A 23,305-nucleotide genomic window follows, 5' to 3' on the forward strand; every position below is an offset into this window, starting at 1 on the left:
CTCTCTAGAGACATTGCACAAAATGTCTCTAGACATTACAAAATGTGCCTGATCCACTTGCACCATTAAAAACCTAAATCTCATTTGGTTACCATGACAGTATCACTGCTGTGGTAAGAAAAATCTCAAATATTATTTGGCTAGTCCTGGTCCCAATGGTCAGAAACAGACCAATGATAAATGGAGCAGAGGGAGGCTGAGAAGTTGACAACAGATGGACTAAAGTCTGTACACTTAGATATTGACCTACAAGGTAAATGGACCTGAGAATGTGACCAGATTTAAGGTGTTTCTAATAAAGCAGATGGTGAGGGTAGATCCACTGAACTATTGTTTTATTGTTTTCGAGTTAAAACCAGCAGAGTATGAGGGTTTCTCTTGTAACCTTGGTACATGATGAGCTCTTCACCCTAGATGACACGTACCAAGTCATGTATAGCTTGGCTTTATAAATAACCGCTTGATTGCTTCATGCTTCGCTCCCAAGATTGCTCATCAAGCACTCTCATTAGAGCTATTTGTTAGCTCCCCTCAGACACTTGCTCTCTATCTGTCTCTCTCTTTTTCTCTGGAAGCAGGCGGTTCCTCGGGTCCAACTAAGCTCATGCATCAGTTCATGCCGCAATGTGTCTGAAAAGGAGATTCATTCACACAGAAAAGCTACGCCCGCTCAGGCTCTCACCCTCAACTCATACTGACAGAACACAGCAAGGTCAAACTGTGGACACTCGAGGCACTACATACTGCTATGTGGATGACGAATCCCTACGATACACCTACACACATACAGCAAAGGGCTAAAATAATTTTGCAATCTGTTAGATAAACTGGTTGTATAAACTTCTTAATCTTTGGATTCCTGTTAACATCCTGTTTTCGTCGCGCCTCAATTTTTGACACCATGACTAATGACGCTATTCTCGTCTCGTTGCCTTATTCAGTGTAGCTTCTCATATTACTGACCACATAACACCATTAGTGTGCTAGGATGAGGACAGAGACCTGCCAGACTCTTGTGTGCTGTAGCATATGCCATATATATGCAGTCTACATCAAAAGGGAGAGAGACCCCTGTCATCTCCAAAGAGAGGAGGGCCAGTTGCACTCTCATGGACACCTGGCCAAGGACAGCGTATGGCACCACTGGGATCTGGAATGAAGCTCACCTCTGCACTTCAGAAGCATGACATTAGCAATAAAGCCCTCAGGCTTGTCTTCCTGATGCACAGCACAGCACTGCCCCCTTGTAAAATACATTGACTCACCAGTTTATTCGATAGGTTTACCTTATATTACACTCACCGGTAAATCTGTCGTATATAGTATGGTATAGTACTGTGCAAAATTTAGAGACCCACTGGCATTTAATAAATTTAATTTCCAGTCAAAACAGCCCTTAAGTGCAATCTTTTGATATTTCAAGATCAGGAAATAATAAACTTTAGGAAATTACACAGGAAACTCCAAAATTAAATAACAGATTTTCAGTGTGAAGTATAATCCACTTTTGCCTTTATTACAGTTTCAGTACTTTATTGGAGGACTTGGATACAGTTTTTGAAGAAATTTGGTTTATTTGTCCACAACTCCAAACATCACTCTCGTAATCTGTGAAATCTGAAACACATTCAATAATATTGAGATCTGAAAACACATGCACATTCTTTCTTTAATTTGAAAATGTGTCCATTTTGGGATTTTTATTCTTTCCTCAGAAAAAACACATATAATTAAAAACCCACAGTTCCTTCTTTTCTCTTACAATGTAAGAGTTTTGTGATCTACTTTGCATGATTTTTAGGAATTCTTGACAATCAAGCAATGATGAAATCATGCAATCCTAAGAGACAACAATCAACTCACAAGTGGTGGCATATGAGTTAGTTTTGCTCACTTGGTAGAACACTGGCTCATAAAGTCAAGAAAACATGGTTTATATATCACCTCTGGAGAGTTGTGTCTCCCCTGTTCCTCCAGGTTGGAGTTTTTTCTCGCTAGGTTACTTAATATGTGACAAGTGAGTTATCTTGTCCTTTATCTCCTGAAAAATGACAATACAATCAGTGGCTATATTGACTGGAAAAATAAGTAAGCAAATGGTAGTCTCAGAGTTTTGCAGAGTATTATAGATGCAGTTTGTAAGTAAACAAAAGCCAGTGCTGATTGTAGGCCATCTGTTGCTGCACAGTTTATCAACCATCTGCTACATCACTGGACAGGGACAACAATTGGACCTCCACTTGGTAGATATTATCTTGGTGGTGGATCATTCTCAGCATAGCAGTGATACTGATATTGTAGTGGGATGGTGGCTTGTTTGGGGGTGTTACAATCTCAGAATTGCAGAGGGGTTAATACATTGTATTCGCTTACTAAATGTCTGCATTTCATTATGATTGACAAGTCTCTTTGGCCATTCAGTGCTCCGTAAGGTTTCCACATCATGGTTTAGTCCCCATTCAGCTTATGTGGAACCAGGTATTAAAAAGTACCCAGTACAAAGTATTCCTAATTGAAAAGCAAAAAAAGTTGAGTAGATTAATTTAGGTACCATGCAGTGGAAAAGAGTAATTTGTGGGTGATAGTAATAGACTATCCATGTACACTGGGTGTTAAACCTTTTTCTTCATCACAAGTTAGATCTGGGGCGGCACGGAAGGTGCGCAGCAGGTAGTGTTGCAGTCACACAGCTCCAGGGGCCTGGAGGTTGTGGGTTCGATTCCCGCTCCGGGTGACTGTCTGTGAGGAGTTGGTGTGTTCTCCCCGTGTCCGCGTGGGTTTCCTCCGGGTGCTCCGGTTTCCTCCCACAGTCCAAAAACACACGTTGGTAGGTGGATTGGCGACTTAAAAGTGTCCGTAGGTGTGAGTGTGTGAGTGAATGTGTGTGTGTCTGTGATGCCCTGTGAAGGACTGGCGTCCCCTCCAGGGTGTATTCCCGCCTTGCGCCCAATGATTCCAGGTAGGCTCTGGACCCCCCGCGACCCTAAATTGGATAAGCGGTTACAGATAATGGATGGATGGACAAGTTAGATCTGGCAATATAATCTGGCCAGGTTCATGTCTGTGATGTTCTGAGAATGGTCCACACATATAATATATGGTCGGTAGTGGTCCTGTTTGGGCTCTTTTCCTTTAATGGGTTAGAATCCTGTATGGCTACAGGTAACCTAGTCAGTAATTGTATTTTTGCTAAGCTAAATGTACTTGTATATGTTTAGGTGTTGTACATAAATTAAGTTGCAACTAAGATGTGGGTAAAATATTTAGCAAAAAAAAAATTTAATCTAGCTGGTATAATTTGGTCAAAACAGTGTCTTCTGATCATTATTAGCTTTTGGGGTTGCAAAATCATTAGTCTGAAATATGACTGTAAATAGGCTGCTGCATATTTCAACACATAGGAATATTAGACACCACTGACTAATAAAAGAATCAGATTCTGCAATGTAATGTTACCAACAATCAAGCTGTATAATTCATATTTATTTTCTTTGGAAAATATACCAAGATATTTATTATGTAAAAACATTTGAGCAGCATTTGACAGAACATCAAAAAAGAAACATTTTCACAGAATTCCACTGAGTCACAAACACAGCCCCCTGGTACCCACCATGTCAAATAGGCCCTCACATTGTAACATCTTCAACAACGAAATGGCAGACGACTCTCTGCTTCCCCCCAGAGGCTCTGCTAACTAGAAGATCTCCCAAGAGAGAACAGCAAGTCGGAGCGAAAACCAAACACTTCACAATACAGCACTGCTGAGGCTTTTTCCAGTAGATACTTTGCTTGTTGGGGAAGACGACTTGAGTTTTTGCAGCGATTTGAAGGTTAATAATAATGAAAATTAAAATATACGTATATAAATAGACCACTTTTCCCCTAACAAATATGAGCTTTATACAACGACTTGATCTCTGCACACATCTGCACTGTCCGAATAATGCTGTCAACAGACAAAGCATCGCAGAAGACGCGCAAATACTTTTTTTTTTGGATAACTGACTCTGTAAACTCCCACAATTTATTACATCCTTGTAATACTGGCATACACATGCCCATGAACTCATGGTATATTTCAATACACACACAAGCATACACACATTCACACTAAAGCACACAACTCCAACTGAAATGTTGTGCTGCTTATCTTCCCAAATACTACTAGCTACAGTATCACTGTCACAAGTCTCTCTCAGTTCCTCTTAATATTTTATAACTTGACATTCAACAAATTATTGTTTTGTTATTGTTTCCACCTTTCCAGAATCATCCAGTTCTCAGATCATCTTCATGTTGACCCGTCTAGGACCGCTGGTCTCTGTTAGCTCACTGTTGGCTCCTTTCCTCTTGCGTGGGACATACTGAATGTCTACGCTGCCTCTGTGCTTGCCCTTGCCTCGGCTCCAGGCGAACAGAAGCAGAAAGCAGAAGAGGACCACCCCTAGAAAGCTGAGGCAGCCCATGGCTGTGGAGACCAGGATGGTGGTGAAGTCTAGCACCATTCGGATGGTGTAGCGCTCTGTGCCATTGACCATGGAGCTGTTGTAATCGGAGTCAAAGGGGAAGCTGCAGTTGACGTAGAGGTATCCTTCCCTGATTCCCAAGCTTTTAACAGTCAGTGTTACTGTTAGAGTGGCATTGCCCGCTGGGTTGGATGCCACACATATATAAACACCACTGTCCTGGGGCTCAGCCACACGTAACTCAAGGGAGCCATTGCTATGCACGATTACCCTGCCTGTGCTCTTGCTGGTGATGTGGCGCCTGTGTGGCGTCACCCAGGAAATAGAAGGGCTTGGGCCTCCATGCGCTGTGCAGTTCAGCCAGGCCCTTTGAGCCTCTTCAGCCTGAACCAGGTATGAGGACATAGAGAATCTTGGCTTGGTGCAGATCGCATACGTGAGCAGCTGCTCCCCTATCTCACTAAAGGGTTTTCCGGTCAGAGCAGCAGGGCCACTGCACCGAGGCTCCATGTCACCATAGAAAAGGGGTGTAGTCCTTTGCAGCAGCCAGCGCAGACGGCAGTCACACATTAAAGGGTTCTGACCAATCAGGAGGTTCTGCAGAACCATGGATGCAGGTAGGACAGAACGCTCCAGAGTTTTCAGGTGGTTTTGGCAGAGGTCAAGCAAGCGTAAAGACAGCGCCCCCTGGAAGGCCTGAGGTTCCACACTCTCCAACTGGGCCTGGCGCACACGGACCACCTCCAATCGATCCATCCCCCGGAGCCATCCAGCCGGCAGCTTCTTTATGCGGCTATAAGAAAGATTCAGGTGTATCAGGTAGGGCAGATGGTTTAGTATTGGTGCTGCCAACAGGTTGGTGTGAGTAACAAAAAGTGAGCTCAGGTTAAGCCCCTGCAAGGCTGGGCTAGGTACTCCCTCTAGTGCGGGCCAGTGGTCAATTTCCAGGTAGCGCAGACGGCCTAGGCCCTTAAAAGCGTGTGGAGGCAACTCACTGATGTTCAGCTCCCGCAACCTCAAGCTTGTGAGGCTGTGCAGGTGCGCGAGGGCATGTCCTGGCACAGCACTCAGGTTGCAGCGCTGCAGCGTTAGTGAGCGCAGGGCAGGCAGGCCACTGAAGGCCCGTGGTGCGATGAACACTAGCTCATTATCGGCCAGCTCCAGCACACGGAGCTGCCGCTGCTCCTCAAAGCCATAGTCCAGAAGGATGACTAACCGGTTCTGGCTCACGTCCAGCAGGTTCAACTCACCTAGGCCAGCCAGAGCACCACGGGGCAGCAGAGTCAGTTGGTTGGCACGCAGACGCAACGTGCGGAGACGTGGCTGTGCCCGAAAGCTGCCGGGTTCCACTGAGGACAGCAGGTTGTTGCTCAAGTCCAGCTCCTCCAACATCAGCAAGGAAGAGAAGTTTTGCGGGGTGATAATGCGCAGGCGGTTCTTGCTCAGATCCAGCACCCTAGTCTCAATCGGAATGCCTTCAGGCACCTGCACCAGCTTCTTTCGGTGACACGTGACAGAGCGTGTGGGCACAGAGCAGTCACAGCGGGCGGGGCAGGCCTTGGCAGGACACAGGAACAGGGTGAGCAGCGGGAGGGAGAACCCCACAGCGCAGGAGAACAAAGAGAACAGCATGACCACCTGTGAGTGAAGGGGAGGGGGGACGGGTGTGGGGGGGGAAGAAAAGAGACGTACACATAATTAGACGCATCAACACTCTCAACCCAGATGTGTTAAATCTGACATGCAACGTGTTAACTTTAACACATCTGCCTTCCAGTTTAGCATGAACACATTTTGTGTTACTTTTAACATGAACGATGTGTTATCTTATTTAGCACAGGTAGTGTGATAAGATCCTTAACACAAAGATGGGTTCTAATAATACATCTTGTGTGGAAAATATGCTGTGTGATTTTGGACTAATCTCAGCGCATAAACAAGACAAACTTCATATCCAGTCAGGGTCACGGTCAGTTCAATTCAGTTGTTGCTTTATTCAATGTTTTTAATCGGGTTCACAATTATAAAAAGATAGAACATCAAGGTCCAAATTCATTCCATTTCTTGGAATAACATACAGTTGATCTTCATTGTAATGTATTACTTCTAAAGATGTGATGTCCATTTAAAAAAACAGAACTTTGTCGTTTTGACATTCAGGCTGTCACTGTCAGAACAAATATCTTAGTCTTGAAAAAATCTTATAAGAAAAGGAATAATGTTTAATATAAGATAACATAAGATTTAATTTGATTCCGTAGTTTCTGTTGTCCCATTTGTCATAAACAATGATTTTTACCCCAACAGTGACTAATTACTAGTCACTGTTGACTAGTAACTGTGACTAGTTACTAGAGATGCATTTAAACCCAAGTTTAAAGCAAACACACACAGTTTGATTACTTAATCAAAACACTAAGAAAATGGGTCATAACAGAGTTACTTATGGAATTATTTTGTTTATTTATCAATAACAAATATTATGTGCCACATCAATTTCATAGCCAAAAGTCTTCATGTTTTCAATAAGCAGCAAAACTGCAAAACTGTTTAGGACACATTTAATTTTTACAACAACAGACCCAGCTTCCATGGAAATATATTTTTAGGCTAGTATCTTATAACTATTTTAAATTAAATTACAAAGATTTCCGGATATGTATTGACTCAAAACTAAATCTGGGCCTGTGTGGAAACGTATTATTAAATAATTTATGGTGATCTGTGATCAGCAGCATTAAATATAGCAACAATTCTGGCACATTATATGCTACATTCTTCACTCAAGAGAATAAGTGTATTCATTGACTTTCACCATCAGGAATGGCTAAAAAATTAAGATTCATCACATTTGACTGGACATTTGCTTAGTGGAACCCTCTGAGGCCCTGAAATTAAGAAAGACTTTTTTTTCTTTTTTTCCATACCATATATGATGTGTACATTGTATAATTTAACAGAACTGATGTGACTCCACAGGTGAAAATTTACATCAGTTTTATGTCACAAATGGAACCACAACAACTTTTAAAGTATCATGAATAATGGTCACAGACATTTTAAATAAGATGAATACAACAGAGTAAAGGCAAGGATCCAAGGTGTGACATCTTTTTAAAAATGGACTCTATTGCACAAGTTCAGAAGACCACTTGAGTTTTCATTCATTTCATTGCACGTTTTACACTTCACACAAACATATGACCTACATTATTGCTTGAAGCCTTGCAATAAGCTCCACAACTTTAGGTCGCTTCCCACCAGAGATAGGCATGTCATAAAGATGCTCAAAGAAATTAAAGACTGATGTGAGCTGGGCAGGATATGCCAGGTTACAGACACAATACATTTTAAACAGTTTGTCAATGGCATATGTCAAACTGTTATCCTCAAGTGGAATGGTGACTTTGTCCTTGTCTGCCACAATGATGTACTGAGCCTTAGTACTGGGGTGTCCAAAACATATGATGTGGGGCTGCTGATTTTCCACCACTCCTTGAGGAGTGTTATCCAGCGAGCTGGAACTGCTTATTCCAGGCTGAAAAAAAACAAGAATTAAAAAACCCATATTAAACATATTTAAGATATAAATTAGATGTTGCTCAAATGCATGCAACTAACCTTACAATACTCCAGGCATAGGATGTGGCATAAAGTGCAGTGTGATTGGCCATATTTTATTTATTTATGTATGTATATATTTATTTATTCTTTTTAAATGTATTATGTATGTTTAGACATATGTATATGTAGATATATGTATATGTATGAGTATGTGAATATACACATACATAGATGTGTGTGAGTGTGTGTTAAAGTATATGGAGAGAGATTTGGGTGGATCAATGGGGGTGATATCCATGTCGTTTAGGGAAGGGTAACTGAGCAGTTATAGACACTCTAATATATACTTTATGGTATTTGTATGGGTTTTGTTTTACAAAAAAGATATAAATTAGAATAAAATGAATGAGCAGTGTTAGAAATTACAGGGGACCCAAGGTTCTTTGAATGAGACCTGAGCTAGTCTGAAAATGATAAACTCTGAATATAAGAGCTGGGTCTACACTCACAATGACTTATGTGAGAAACCACAAAATTCTAATCAATCGAAAGTGTAAATATTTGTCAAAATCCTGAATGTAATTTGAACACCATGGGTAAACTTTATAATACACACACACACACACAGAAATTGTGCCTACCGGTGTAATGTCCAAGATATAAGATATGGCTGATTTCACACTGCATTTGGTCCAGCCTTTGCCCCTCCCAGATGCAGTAGGAGGCAGAAGGTGTGTGAGCATCTGAAGAGCTTTAAAGCATGCCTCTGTAAAAAGACAATAAACACAAAACAAAATGCATTTATCAAATTCTTTACATCACCACAATCTTTCTGAATACAGCAAAAGCATAAGGGTAGTGACAGAGTGGGTTTCATGGATGATTTCAGACGTAATATGTGATAAAGTATATGATGAATTATGCCTAAATGTCAAGGTGAATGGGCATTCTTTAAAAAAAGGCATACTGAGGAATTTTTTGTTTGTTTTTTATTTAATAGGATTAGCACCATGGTTGTATTTAAACTCTTATTACCTAATACTGCTTTTTTTTCATTGTTACATTTTGGTTGGAAACAATATGGTGACATTCTTAAACATTATCTGTAAAAACCACAACACACCACTTAAATTCTAAGTAATTTATTTACTATATGTTTCTTTCCTATAATTTATTTCCCAATTATTTTCCAGGTTTTGACATTTATGGTTAAAAAAAAACTGATGACATATCTCTAAAAGTCACAGCTCATCGATGGAACAGGCAGATATTCTGACAGTGTAAATAATGGTTATTTCAGGTTGACTTCACATAGTAAAAACATATACATTCATATAAATTCCTCATTTATTTTTGCCATGAATTTCATATCAAAGTCAACCAAACATCCACATTTTCAACAGACAACAAATGGCAGTGTTGAAATTTTAGCACAGCAACACCCCAATCGTATAAGCACCAAAAACAACTTTTGTTCACTGAAATTAAACTAACACCTTAAAGGGAACTGAAAAGTAGCCTACCATCACTCTCGATTTGAGATGCCAGAACAGTGGGATCATCTTTTGTTGTGGCCATCTTTAGTAATTTTGGAACAACTGATTCTTCCCATTTTTGAAGGAAGAGATCAGATTTCCCTGGATACATCTTTTCAAATTCAAAGTCAAGCTGAGAATAAGACCAGAATTCAGTGAATACATTATACTGATGGACACCATGACTAAAAACTCCAATCAACTTAGCTACACGTGACATGAACAATGCAATATGTACTTACTAAACATGGCAAATCCATAAAATGTGGGTACTGTTGAAATATCTCCTCCATTGTTGGTGCACTGTTTGTAATCCAGAACCTGCGGCTAGAGTATGTTTTCTCCATGGCCAGTTTGATTGCTGCAATGTTCTCATGAGATGGTTTCATTCTCTTAATTACAGCCTTCCACTCCACTGTGGACTCTTCTTCCCTTTCAGTGGGCATTCTCAGTGTAATGGACACTGGATGGATAGATGAATTACTGGCCATTGCTCGCTTGCGACGGTATCGCCGCTGACTATCATGAAGGTTCCTTCGTAGATTTCTCAGTTTCATTTCAATGAATCCATTGTGGGATAGTGGGTCATAGAAGTGCTCCTAGATTAGAATTACAGGATAACATATGGTATACATGTAGTTGATATGTGAATAGCAATATATATCTATATATGTGATGAGAACACAACCACAAAAAAGAGTAAAAAATAAAGTGTCTACATATATTCAGATGTAAAACTACTTCATGTCATACATATCTCACTACATGCAGTCATTCATTCATTGTCTGTAACCGTTTATCCAATTCAGGGTGGCTCCGGAGGCTACTCATAATCATTGGGCACAATGCAGGAACACACCCTGGAGGATGCGTCAGTCCTCCACAGGGCAACACACATGCACACACACCCATAGACACTTTTGAGTCGTCAATACACCTGTGTATTTGGACTGTGGGAGGAAACCCACGCGGACACAGGGAGAACACACCAAACTTCTGGAGCTGTGTGACTGCGGCACTACCTGTTGCACCACCGTGCCACCCTATCTCACTACATGGCTTTGTAAATTAAATACTTACAAATCCTTCATTCTCTTCTCCCATTTTAATCTTCATTGATGGGAATAGCGTTATGATGCTTTTAGCTAACTGTAGTTTGTCATCACTTGATGGGTAACTGAAAGCAAAATTTGTATAAGCAGCTGTCATAGCATTCAAATTAACAAATAATAAAAGCATAAGAGTTAACTGTATGAAAACAAGTAACTAAACAACTCACAATCCCTGCTGCTCCACCAGGTCAGTGACACCTATCTTCACAAGAAGTTTTCTCGAGGTCTCTGACAATGTTCCTGAAGACTCATAATCTGCCAGTATACTTGGACCTTTGATCTGAATTATTGCTCTCAGTCTGACTTCATCAACTGGACCCTGACCAAGCTGGAAAACCAAAGCACATAGAGTAAACATATATAACATTTCTACTTTCATCTAAATTTGGGGCATTCTGTTTAATGATTCCAAGTAAATCACTGATACGTCTTTTACCTGCAGGTCTCAATGAACATACCTTTGTTTGAGCATAAGAACCCGTTACACCTGAATTGAGTGGGCCAACCTTAAAATAAATAAATAAACAAATATATAATTAAATAAATTAATTAGTGTTACTGCTTTAAAACAGCAGTGTAAATTACAGTGACAGTGTCTACTGTAATACTGAGCCAATTTTGCCTATTATCAGGTCTTTAGTACATACCTTCACTTTATTACTGGGACCAGCTGTATCAGTTTTCCCCTGTTCAGCCTTAAAAAGCAAAGAATATCATTACTTGAAGAACAGCAATGCCAGTCAATTCTAATGCACTGCTCTGCTGAAGTAGAAATAAAAATAGGGAAGTCATATCTGTGTCCATAGATTATGAGTTCAGATATGAGTTTTGAACCCAATATAATGTTCCAAAATCTAGTTTAAAAACACAGAGCTGTAGCTGTTAATGGAGTAAAAAAATGAAATAAACTCTTAATACCCATATAACATTTGAACTTGTATTGCATGTTCATATATCAGTGCACCCCCAAAATAAATGTAAATAATAAATAAATAACCTTGTATTTGTTTAACTTCACCTTCTTATTTTAACATCTCCAAATCCCACCAGGAAAACCCAAGGTTTTAGAGAGTAAATCCTAAAACAAAAGGAGTTATATTTGTGCATCCCTGCTCTTGGTCTTTAATGAACCTAGAACTACATTCAAATGCATTTATGTTTATTCAGAAATGTAGTGTTAGGCCTACTTTCAGTTGCTTGCTGGAAGCAATGCACCTGTATTGTGATAATAGTGTTACATGAATGCTTCAGCTTAATGAAAGACATGACTGCCTAGTCATTAGCCGTATAAATCAACACAAGTAAATAATGTTTTAAGGAAAATTAACTATCCAAAGAGCCAGGAAATACCATGCACATTTTTACATCTAAATTGGGTGCATAAAAAGAGGCAAAAGAAAAATGTGACTATAAATATCTAATGAAGAACTCTCACTCACAAAACGTTAGAGGACCAACAAGCTGAGTTGTCCCAAGATTGTTTTACTCCCTTGATTATGATTGTTAAAGAATGAGCTATATTTATCTCTAGGCCTATCTCTGTCCTGTTATTAGTGCATCACTAGCTGTGTTTTTAATTAAACTGTAGCCTATACATTATTACTTAGTGCAGCAATACACCATTTCATTCATGAATTATTTATTGTGATTTCCTTTTTTTTCCTGTATTTGAAATGATTAAAAATTTAAAACATCAAGTGGCCCACAAAATGTCATGTCCACTATCTCTGATGGCCAAATCCCCTGGCCTGGTTTAATCCCCTGGTTTAATGCATAAAAGTGTTAAGACACTTTAGTTTTCAGGAGTTCTATTACATCATCTGGTACTTACTGCTCTAATCATATTAAAGATATATACAAATGTAGGGATAGGAGTCCTGCCCAGGAGTTAAACTGGTATAGCATGATGTGTTTGCACAGGCAAGAAACTGAGCCCTATTACCTAGTATAGTTGTGACGTAATACACATTATATATATATATATATATATATATATATATATATATATATATATATATATATTTTTTTTTTTTTTTTTTTTTTTACTCATTTTAGATAACTTGTTGATGCTTTCATTTTTGTGAAGGCGAACTCCTCATTGAACCAAATATGGCATAAAACACATACATACCCTTTTCAGTGTTCCACCTGGTTTGATTGAGCTGAACAAAACTTGAAACTTGTCAAAGTTTTGGATGTTGTCATTAAGGTCTGTGTCAACGTATTCCTGAAAATCAGCACTGAATTTTAAAATTCGATTATATTCTGCAGGACAAGGCAATAAGTGCTTGCAGGTATCAATGATTTCTGCAGGGCTGTTGAGATGATGTATCTTCTTGCATATCTCCCTGCCATCTAGAAGCAGTGTCACCAGTGATTTGGGAGCATTTTCTGTTTGAAATGCTGTAAGAAAGCAAATAAAAATGAAATTTCCTATTAGGTGAACGGCAGCCAACATTAACCTCAAACAAGCATGTTACCTGTGATTGACATTGGCCTGCATTGATGCAATTAACTATTTAAAAAACCAAAACAACATAAATGTTCTCAAATATTCTTCAGGTTTACTGTTAGATGAGAGAGTTAAAACAAAAATGGTATTAATATGTCATATGTTAAATGATATCCATTCCAAATTCACTACATAGAATTTCCTATATAATTTTATTGGAAAAAAACCCATAATTCATTGTTTTCTTGAGTTTCCAATTCATCGCCCAAATCCACAGTCATATTTTAAAGGCATGGTAAAGTTTAAGTTACACAATTTGAGCATTTGGGCCTGCTAAGTTTAAACCTGTAACATTAATATTGATTCGTTATTTTCTGCATCATTAACAGCCTGCGTCAAACATAACACACCTACACTGAACAAAGAAAACATATTTAGGCCTATATTCACTGATTCAACAATAACATTATTACCACCATTTTGTTTCTACTCACTGTCCTCTTTCAGGTCCACTGACCATACAGGAGTACTTTGTAGTTCTACAGTTACAGACTGTGGTCTATCTGTGCCTACTGAATTCGTCCTCTCTCATGACAGAGCAGGTATGATTTGGGTAGTGGATCATTCTCAGTGCTGCAGTGACACTGTAGTGATGGTGTGTTATTGTGTGTTGAGCTAGTATGATTGGATCAGACATAGCACTGTTGCTGGAGTTTCTATATAGTCCACCAACCCAAAATATTGAATCTACAGCATCCCGTACGCAGTATGACCACTAAGGACTAAAGGATAACCAATGCTGTGACAACAGTGAGTGGACACAGTGCTCCTCTATAGTCAGTGAATCTGAGATAATAATCTGTGATTGTAGAAACAAGAAAGTGGTGTGTTTAATATTCATGTGACAGTCATGCAATTCACTGTTAAAACATCAGAGGCTCTAACCTTGATAACCAGCAGCATGGCAGTCAGTTTTGAGCTCCATCACATTCCCTTTTCTACTTCATGTTGGGGCCAGTCACAGGTGAAATGGAGAAATGTGCACATTTATCAAAATATGATTCCGCTCTTTTTATATGCAGTGAGAAAAAGGCAAAGGACATGAATGAAAGAAAAAAATCAAAAGTACTTGAAAACTGTAATTAGGTGCAGTAACAAAGTTATAATAATTTGCCATTTCCCATCTTTAGAAGTATAAATGATTTGGTAAAGAACACATGGAGTTCCTTATAGTTTGCTTTGCCAGATAATGTGGCTACAAAAATGGCTTAGACTGGAAAGAGTGTTTTGACATGACCAGCTTTAGTTGACATAACCAGCTATGAAAATACACCCACAAGACATAAATAAATGAGTCATTATTTTAAGTCCAGTAATTGCATATCACATTGAAAAGCAGGAACATTTCTGTCTGTCTGCAAAACTTTCTGCCCCGCTGATAAAACCCCCTGCAGCACAGACAGGCATTCATACAACGGTGAATAATCAATTGGAAAGGAACAGACCAAATTCTGGTACTAGTTATGTGGTAATGACAGGTCAATTACAAACATCAATGACCTGGCTTTGTACTCTATTGCCTCCTTGGTTTCTGGAAAACAGCTTGATTTAGAGTACAATTTTAATATTAAAAAACTTTTTGGTGCTTTGTGTTGTCATTTCCTATGAGTTGTGCTTCTTATGTAAGATCTATATTAATTTAGATGCAGTACAGTGCAAAATTCAGAGACCACAGTTAATTTATATTCTTTCCAGTCAAAACAGCTATTAAGTTCAATATATATATATATATATATATATATATATATATATATATATATATATGCCCATCCCTAGTCTTTATTGCATATTCCATTCTTTTCAAGATATACACTTACAGTTTTGTAATGTATGTAATTTACATACATTTTTTCATCTCCAAATTTCAGTCTAGGTTTTCTGCATTCCATGATCCAAGTAAATAAAAACTGACATGTAGTTTTTTTTTTACAATTCTTTTTTCAGTATTATTCCAGGAGCCGACTTTCCAAAAATAAGCTTTATTTACTGTTATATACTGATGATTTTTCTTGTTCTCTTAGACCTTTTATATCTAAAGGCTGCTTTGACTGTGAATTACATAAACAAAAGGTGGTCTCTTACAAAATTTATTGTATAAGGACAAGTGAATACCTTTAAAAAATGACATCAGCAATGTGCAGTGTGATTGGACATTATGCAATATTTTTACACTTGAAGAGCTACACACTTGTAGATTTGTCCTCATTTTAACACAAGTCAGAAAACACACACATAGACACACACACACATGCACACATATATTAGCATATACCACATGACATGATGTCCTAACCAAGATTTTTCTGCCCTCAACAGAGCTAAACCCTGTTGTGTACTGACTGTAGCACATGCACACACACATATATACAATCACACACACACACAAGCCCTCTTTTCAAGCAGACCTTTCCAAACATGTGATTACCATGGAAACCCCACACTCCCTCGATACAGTCCTGCATTGCTGATCAGAATCAATAAGAAAAAAAGTGAAGTGCAGGCATTCCACAGGTTTCTCAGATTCACACCACACACAAACAAGCGGCTTGACATCTTGCCTCAAAAGGCACCTATTTAAAGCTCATCTTATTGACAGTAACACTGTGTGTAGTGTACTTATGTTGATCAATTTATCATCCAGCAGCAATGAAAGGCATAGGCTAAGTGTTTTCCGCTGGCTCTTCAGATCCATGCGCATGTATCCACTGAAGCTGGAACTACAGGGTCGTTCGTTAATGCCATTAAAAATGGATGACTTTCCCCCCATATCAAAAGGCTCACGGCAGGCTCAGCAGCTCCCTGGAGAGAAGCATGGAAAGTCTCACCTCTCAGCCTCACCCTCTCACAACGTCCCCACACAGCCTTTTCTGAAGGGCGCTTTTCACTGCCTCTCACCAGCACTCCATTCCCATCTCATGGGGTAACTCTCAAATCAGAGCTGCTCTTAATCACCCTCCTCTCTTTTATACACAGTTAGTGCTAATAACACCCGCAGATTTAGAGTGTTTTCACCTCTTTAATTAATTATGAGTTGGGAGAAGCACTTCCACTGTGCAATTCTTGTATTTTGGAATGTCTTTTCAATATTGCCCTGATCGAATACCATTAAATTTACATGTGGTAATTTATTCAGGTATACACATGTGCATCTCTGTGATTTCATTGCTGTCAATATTGGTCAAGTTGATGTTTTTCTTTCTGTTTTTCTTCCAAGAATCATCTCATGTCATGGGCTTATATACAAGAAATATCACTTACTAGCTGTTACACAAAAATTGCTCGCAAAGATTTATTATCATGCACGGTGGTGCAGCAGGTAGGTGTCGCAGACACACAGCTCCAGGGACCTGGAGGTTGTGGGTTCGAGTCCCGCTCCGGGTGACTGTCTGTGAGGAGTGTGGTGTGTTCTCCCCGCGTCCGCGTGGGTTTCCTCCGGGTGACTGTCTGTGAGGAGTCTGGTGTGTTCTCCCTGTGTCCACGTGGATTTCCTCCGGGTGACTGTCAGTGAGGAGTTTGGTGTGTTCTTGCCGTGTCCACGTGGGTTTCCTCCGGGTGCTCCGGTTTCCTCCCACAGTCCAAATACACATGTTGGTAAGTGTCCATAGTTGTGAGTGTGTGTCACCTCATGAAGGACTGGCGCCCCTTCCAGGGTGTGTTCCCGCCTTGCGCCTAGTTGGTGTGAATATTCAAGTTTGTAGAAAGTACAACCCACTAGAAACTTAATTATACTATGTTCAGTTTACTGCTGTCTAGAAAGGAGAATTTTGAGCAGAAGGGTGAAACACCTCACAGAATTCCAGTAATAACCTAGCTCTATTTGAACAGTGCGTTAGTCATAAACTGGGAGGTTATGTAAGGAAATTTTAGATATGAAGGGAAATTTTTAGGCACCTCAAACATAAACCTGTTTGCAGAGGGCTGCATTCACATGGAGGACTTGTACTGCATTACACTCTCTTTACTGCTTCTGAATGGCCATAAAGAGTAAAGGCAGACCTCAGTGATCATAACAGTGATTAAAGAATGGCACTTATCTGTGACTGAGTGCAATCCAGTGCCATTGTGCATATCTGCAGAAATCTATCAGGAACATCAACAGCTGAAATACAGACTACATGGCACATCCCACACGCAACACTATTACAGTGAAAAGAACCAGTTCTCCAGTATTACAATAATTTATCACCTCTCTAGAATCTTTAATATTATTGAATCTGTTCTGCACTATTCACTGTGAATTGCTCAATAGATGATAAATGGTTTAATATACAGTGCACTATATATTTAGGCACAATTACTTGTCATTTGTCACATTTATTAAATGGGGGCATGGCTATTTATGACAATCCATTAAACCACTAAAAACCCATAGAATCAGATCATCAATCAGATTATTTTAGTATTCATTCATTCTATAGAAGACTCACACAAAAAAAAAACTATGGGAAGATTTTTCAGTCTGTTACCTGTGCTTAATTATGTATTAAATTAGCAGTATGTAATGAAGTGTTGCAAAAGAAGATTGTCATGAATTTCTCCACACTATAATAAACTACATTGTGTATATAAAGTGAAATAAATTACTAATCAGTCGTGAACCACTGTGGCAATGGCATGTTTAAGGCTTCCTTACTGTTTAAGTAAATTTTAAAAGGAACTTAGCCCAGCACCATCCTTTTCCTGTCTAAACAGCAGTGCGCAACATAATATTTCCTCCCCTGAGCCAGTAAGTCAGAATTTTACAGGCCCCTTGTATATTTTTACTGTCTAAGGAAAATAATGGGGTGTTTAAAATAATAATAATAACAACAACAATAATAATTGTTAAAACAAAAATATTTTTGTAATTGATTAATATGTTGTGTTTTAAAATGAATTAGTTTATTGTTCTGTCTAAAATAATATGTGATTGATTTATTGCTCTGCTCTGTCTGTTTATACCTCACCCATTTTAAGATCACTTGTGAAGTAGTCTTGCATTAATAGTCCGGTACCTTTCACCATGTAACATGTCCAAGAACCACCTATTACTACAGCAAAATAAATTTGACTGATACACCAAAGGTCCAATCACAAGTCCTTTATTTTGGCATGACGTGTAAAAGGGGGCAGTCTTTAAGAATCGCGTCATACCAGTACCAGAACCTGGTACAGAAGTGCATATACGTAAGTGTACAGAGAGCCTATCACAATGCAACTGGCAGAATCTTGACAGTGAGGCCTGTATAACGCACTTAATCTATGCACTCACAATCTACTTGTGGGCAAAACCCCTGTGGCTGAGACTACATGTGAACTAGCTTGTGATTGTGATTGACTTGAATGGTCCCGCGACTAAACAGTCAACGTGCCCAACGTGTTTTTTTTACAGGCCCCAGGTCATTCCAGAATGACAGTCATGTTTCAGCACATGTACCTTTAAATTATACTATGTCACTGTTTACATTTATACGAGTGCACAGTAGTGAGAAGCTTGTTTGTAGCTTTTTTTTTTTCTTGATTTTCTTCTTTTTCTATCTATTATTTCACTGTTTTGAATAAATGATCCTTCTCCCTATTTGGTGTCTCTTTTATTCCATTTTGCATGCTCATATAAACTCAGGTCAAGCGCTGTGACTGGAGACATTCAAATGAGGGGGCTTACAATCCTAAAGTCACTGCACTTGATCTAGGAATAAAATTAATTTTATTCCATGTTTCCTGACTTCCTGAAGCTCACAAAACAAAACGAAAAATAAATACATAAAATAAATACATGAAAAATAAGACTGGGATGTCTTGTTTCACAGTTTGTGTGTGGGTAGGCTCCAGATGCTCAAATGAATATGCTAATGTGCTCAAAATGTGATTTTAAATAATTAATCATTCTTATTAATACGTTATCTTTTTATCTACAGGGACTGAAAATATCCACAGTAAAAAATGTCAGACTTCCATGCCAAGTTGGTTTGTTTTTAATTTGGTTTTACCTAGTTAACAGTACCTTAACCTGAGCATGGACTCCTCTGAACAGGTCTAGGTGTGTGTGGCAGCTTTGTGTATGAGTATTCCTGTTATCAGTGTACATTCATCTAGTGAGAGCAGTGGATAGCAGCAGTGTATATTAAATGTCCAAACAATGGAGAAATGTCCAAATAATGGCAGAGATTGTGGAGACTGTTTCACATCTTTAATCCAGACAGCGGACTTGGCTGGCTTTCCCTTCGACAACTCGGAGCGATTAGTAAGCACAGTAGTGGGCTTTCCTTTCAAATCAATATCAGCGGACGCCACGGCATTTGTCACAGTATCAGCTTCTGTGAGAGAGTGAGATTGCCCTTGTATCAGTGTGTGTGTGTCTGTGAGACAGAGTGAGAGTGAGGGAAAGCATTGGTGAGGCCTCACACAGTTGAATCTCATTCACGGTTCTGGCTGCTCAGCCTGCTGCATGTTTGAGGTCTCTCTGTCAGTGTTAATGTCAGAATAAATACTGAAAATACATGGCTGGGTTTGGGGGGGTGTAATGGTGGTGGTGGGGGTGCGGTTTTTTAAAGAAAGCAGGCCTGCTCACCGGAGGAGTATATTAAGTTTTAATGAGTTAATAATTCAATTCAATCCACTGGAAGCTTAAGGCCTCTCTGACGACAGCAGCCCCAGCTGGAGAGCGAATGAGGGCTGATGTAATTCAGCCCAAAGTTGACTAGATCAAGAAGAGGCCTTTTAGACATTGAAGCTAATCAATAAATCATCATACACGGCACACTCACAGAGAGCTGAGATCAGCTCCATTATATCAGAGAATACCTAGGCACACAGGTTCCCATTCTCTTTATCTCTCTTATTCTCTTCCTCATACACACACAAAGAAATCCATTTTCACATATTCTAATACTCCCACAATCACCTCCACTCCTCCTCCATAAAGATCACTCTTACAGAGCCGTCAAATAGTGACAGAAGTGTCAGTCTGCAGCTTCTCGCTGCTGGAGATTTAACTGGCAAATTGAAGGGTTATCATCACGGCACTGAGTTTAAAGGGCCCCTGTTATATGTATCCGTGTGTGGGGGTATGTATACATTTTTAAGTAGCAAATCATATTTTGAAAATTTATTCCAATACATTATTTCAAATTAACTGTTTTTGAGATGTAACAAATATCCAATAAAATTGCAATTATAAAAAAATATATACATTTTTATGGGCATCCACAATTTTGTTGGGGAACGAACATTCACATTACAGCCAACAAATGCAATAAGCATTTATCAGTTTCTTTAACCATTTCCAAACCTCTCCTAGGGAGACAGGGATGGATTAATGGATGAGTTAGTGGAGTGACAGTGCAGGGCCACTGACAGCCAGGGTTCTCAATGGGCCTCAAACCACCCAGGGCAATTCAAAGACTCAAGATCTTCCACCGCATCATGACATATTAGATCAACAAACAGCCCTAAAATGGGTACAAATTACTAAATGAATGACATTACTGGAGAAATTTCCTCAGGCCCCTCGGACCAAACATTGGCCCAAGAGTGGTATTGCTTACATGAACATGGCCAATGAAATAAAAATCCAATCAATCAGAGGCTTTGTGTATCGGTTTGTGGGTTTTTTCATCTGTGTGACCGAGAGACACTGATTGCTTTTGGAATGCAGAAAGAAATCGATACATGGATCACAAGACTTGGAACAGTAATGCCTCTAAGGCCCTGTCTTAATACTTCCCATAAGCCCTAAGGCCCTCTTTGAAGTGCAGACAAACAATGTGCAAGGTGTTGGAAGCTTAAAAACACAACTGGGACATACTCACGCCCCCTTGTATTGTACAAGCTAAGGCTAAATTTTCTAAAACACTTTTTACATCCTGATAGCAATCAATAAATCAAAGAATCAGATAATAAGAATAAAAAAAAATCTTTTTACAAGTGTAAAAAAACCCTATGCAATAATTAGAGTCAGTCTAACTACTGCACTGAAAAATAAAAGGCAGGAGTACAAGCCGACACATAGCGCTCCTCTCTACAATGCTCTCTCTCATGGACTCCACCAGCTGTAATCAGGCACTGTTCATGTGTTTTAGGTGAGTGGATTTGGAAGGTGGGTTCAAGGGTTGTGAAGTATTTTTCATGTAAATTCTCATTTTTAAAATGACCCTCAACTTTTTAATGTTTTACAGGGTTGGAGTAGCAGGAGGTTTTTAACAAAATAGTTTTCAACAAAATATGGCATATTGAATGCACATAGGGGTATTCATGAGCTCCTCCTATTTGGAGGATATAAGTCACAACAGTACAATGAAAAGCAAGTATTCTCAAATATTAATATTAGAGTCCCAGGTGTCAGATTTCCGCAGTGTCATGGAGGTGAAATAAGTGTGAACAAATTTTTTCAGTTGAAAAACCTCAAAACAATCAATTTTCATTGTCCAATTTATTTTCCTTTGTTTAGAGTAATTATGACAATGCTATTTTACGGTGTAAATTTGGCCTACATTTGTCAATTTGTTAAGCAGCTTTTGACAAGCACAGGTTGGCAGAATAAGTGCCTGCTGAATAGTGCCATTCTTGCCATAAAAACAAGCTCTGTGAGAAATGCAAAATTGAGGTGGATTGCCAGGAGAGTTTTTCCTCCTCTTTGCTGTTTTAGTTTTTGGTCAGTATTAAATTAGATTTACGTCCAGAACTGGACAGCAGTCAGCCAACTGAGTACCACTGTCCAACAGCTTCTCAAACCAGATGGGATGGAATTTTAAATATGTGCTGGTTGAGACGTGACTGAGAACCAGCTAAAAAAGACATCAATTTTTGTTGCTTTTAACTGTAAGGTTTCTTAGCATTTTTTAAACATATATTTCAGAAAAATGTTTGTGCAATCTTAATTAATCCTATAGTATGTGGCAAAATGTTAGTGGACACCTACTCATTCAACATTTCTTCTGAAATTAATTAACTATATTTGTCTGTGCTGCAGTCTTCTCCAAAGGCTTCACCCTAGAGGCTGTATCATATATTTTTTTCAAAATCTGATGTTAGTTCACATTCACAAAAGCTACTCCAACCCAGAGGAATTGGATGGTGAAACCTCATTTCAGTAAACACAGTTCCATGGCTCACAGCCCAATGCTGGGGGGGTGGTTATACCACTCTAGCCTACAGTTCTCATTTGGCACTAAGGTTTATGTTCCGCTGCTTTAAAGCATCTCATATCAGTTTGGGTCTTTCTATGAAGATATTACTTGCAAGTTGTACATACACAGTTGAATTTCACATAAAATCAAGTCTACCAAATGTTTTTATTGTTTAACGTTCAGTAGGATTCACCTCGACCTTGACTTTTTTTACACATTCAAATCAAATTTTTCTTCAGAAGGCAGGGATTAAATGTGTTATAAGTATGTATAGCCCTACCTGTGCTTTGGAGCAGAGCACAAAACATTGAATGCATCTATATATTCCAATACTCCTTCATCCAGATCACTCTTACAGAGATGTCAAACCCTGACAGAAGCGTCAATCTAAAGCCTCACTCTGCTCCTTGCCGAAGCTTTGGGAGGCAAATTGGAGGATTTCCTTCATCTTGTTGCAGATGGGTATAAAATAAAATCACTAGATATCTCTATCTGTGCTATATCTCTGTGTTTATCACCTCTCTGTGACAGAGTCTCGCTTACTAAGAGCTGGATTTTTGAAGCCTGTGGTTTTTCTTACTTTGTCTAATTTTAGTTGATCTAATTTTAGGCTCATCCATTTTTCATTGAGTGAAACCACCACAGTCACTGAGAGCCAAACACCCATCTCCCACAGGGCATTTGTGCTCGTGCATGTGTCAGTGTGTGTTCATGTGAGTTTTTTGTCTGTGCGTGTGTGCTTTTGTGCGACTGTTGGCAGTGTAGAGGAAGTAAGAATAAGCATGTAAGAGTTAAATATATGCATATACATTAATAAAGTATGTTGTGGGTGGTTTTCTCTGTGACACGAACACACACACAGGCATAGTCTTGCCAGCAGGGTCTTTGCACATCATGTTTAAGTCAAAAATACATGCTGAACTACATTAGATGATGATTTGGTACAGGCATAGCTGAGTTTAGGTGGTGTGTATGGGCCCTGTGTTTTCTGGCTATAATGCTTCTG

At 39.1% G+C, this 23,305-nt stretch overlaps 2 protein-coding genes and 1 long non-coding RNA gene across 4 annotated transcripts in view; all 3 read right to left on the minus strand.

The window, feature by feature from the left end:
- Positions 1–3,306: 3,306 nt before the first annotated feature.
- Positions 3,307–23,305, minus strand: part of lingo2b (leucine rich repeat and Ig domain containing 2b) — a 34,061-nt gene continuing 14,062 nt past the window's right edge. For both annotated transcript variants that reach the window (XM_066679620.1, XM_066679622.1), the window contains one exon: positions 3,307–6,107. In XM_066679620.1, coding sequence (XP_066535717.1) covers positions 4,284–6,101 — 1,818 coding nt within the window. In that variant the 5' untranslated portion in view covers positions 6,102–6,107 and the 3' untranslated portion in view covers positions 3,307–4,283. The remainder of the gene's footprint in view (positions 6,108–23,305) is intronic.
- On the minus strand, positions 6,508–10,850 carry LOC136706104 (uncharacterized). Its single transcript, XM_066680038.1, has 5 exons — positions 10,649–10,850; positions 9,811–10,167; positions 9,557–9,701; positions 8,675–8,799; positions 6,508–8,007 (listed from the first exon to the last, which is right to left on the minus strand). The coding sequence occupies exons 1-5, from the start codon at positions 10,805–10,807 to the stop codon at positions 7,675–7,677; spliced, it is 1,119 nt and encodes a 372-aa protein (XP_066536135.1). The 5' UTR covers positions 10,808–10,850; the 3' UTR covers positions 6,508–7,674.
- LOC136706105 (uncharacterized) lies at positions 10,855–11,507 on the minus strand. Its single transcript, XR_010804115.1, has 3 exons — positions 11,328–11,507; positions 11,139–11,186; positions 10,855–11,008 (listed from the first exon to the last, which is right to left on the minus strand). It is a non-coding gene; the product is annotated as an uncharacterized lncRNA (long non-coding RNA).

This window comes from Hoplias malabaricus, chromosome 8, assembly GCF_029633855.1.
Source record: "Hoplias malabaricus isolate fHopMal1 chromosome 8, fHopMal1.hap1, whole genome shotgun sequence".
NCBI classification, from domain to species: domain Eukaryota; kingdom Metazoa; phylum Chordata; class Actinopteri; order Characiformes; family Erythrinidae; genus Hoplias; species Hoplias malabaricus.

What these genes read in the sequence shown, in the direction of transcription:
- LOC136706104 (XM_066680038.1), bottom strand. Translation starts at nt 10,807, where the DNA reads ATGCTTTTATTATTTGTTAATTTGAATGCTATGACAGCTGCTTATACA. An exon ending in GAGAAGAGAATGAAGGATTT is followed by an intron (nt 10,168 to 10,648) that starts GTAAGTATTTAA and finishes ATTCTAATCTAG; the next exon opens with GAGCACTTCTATGACCCACT. An exon ending in TTATGGATTTGCCATGTTTA is followed by an intron (nt 9,702 to 9,810) that starts GTAAGTACATAT and finishes TCTTATTCTCAG; the next exon opens with CTTGACTTTGAATTTGAAAA.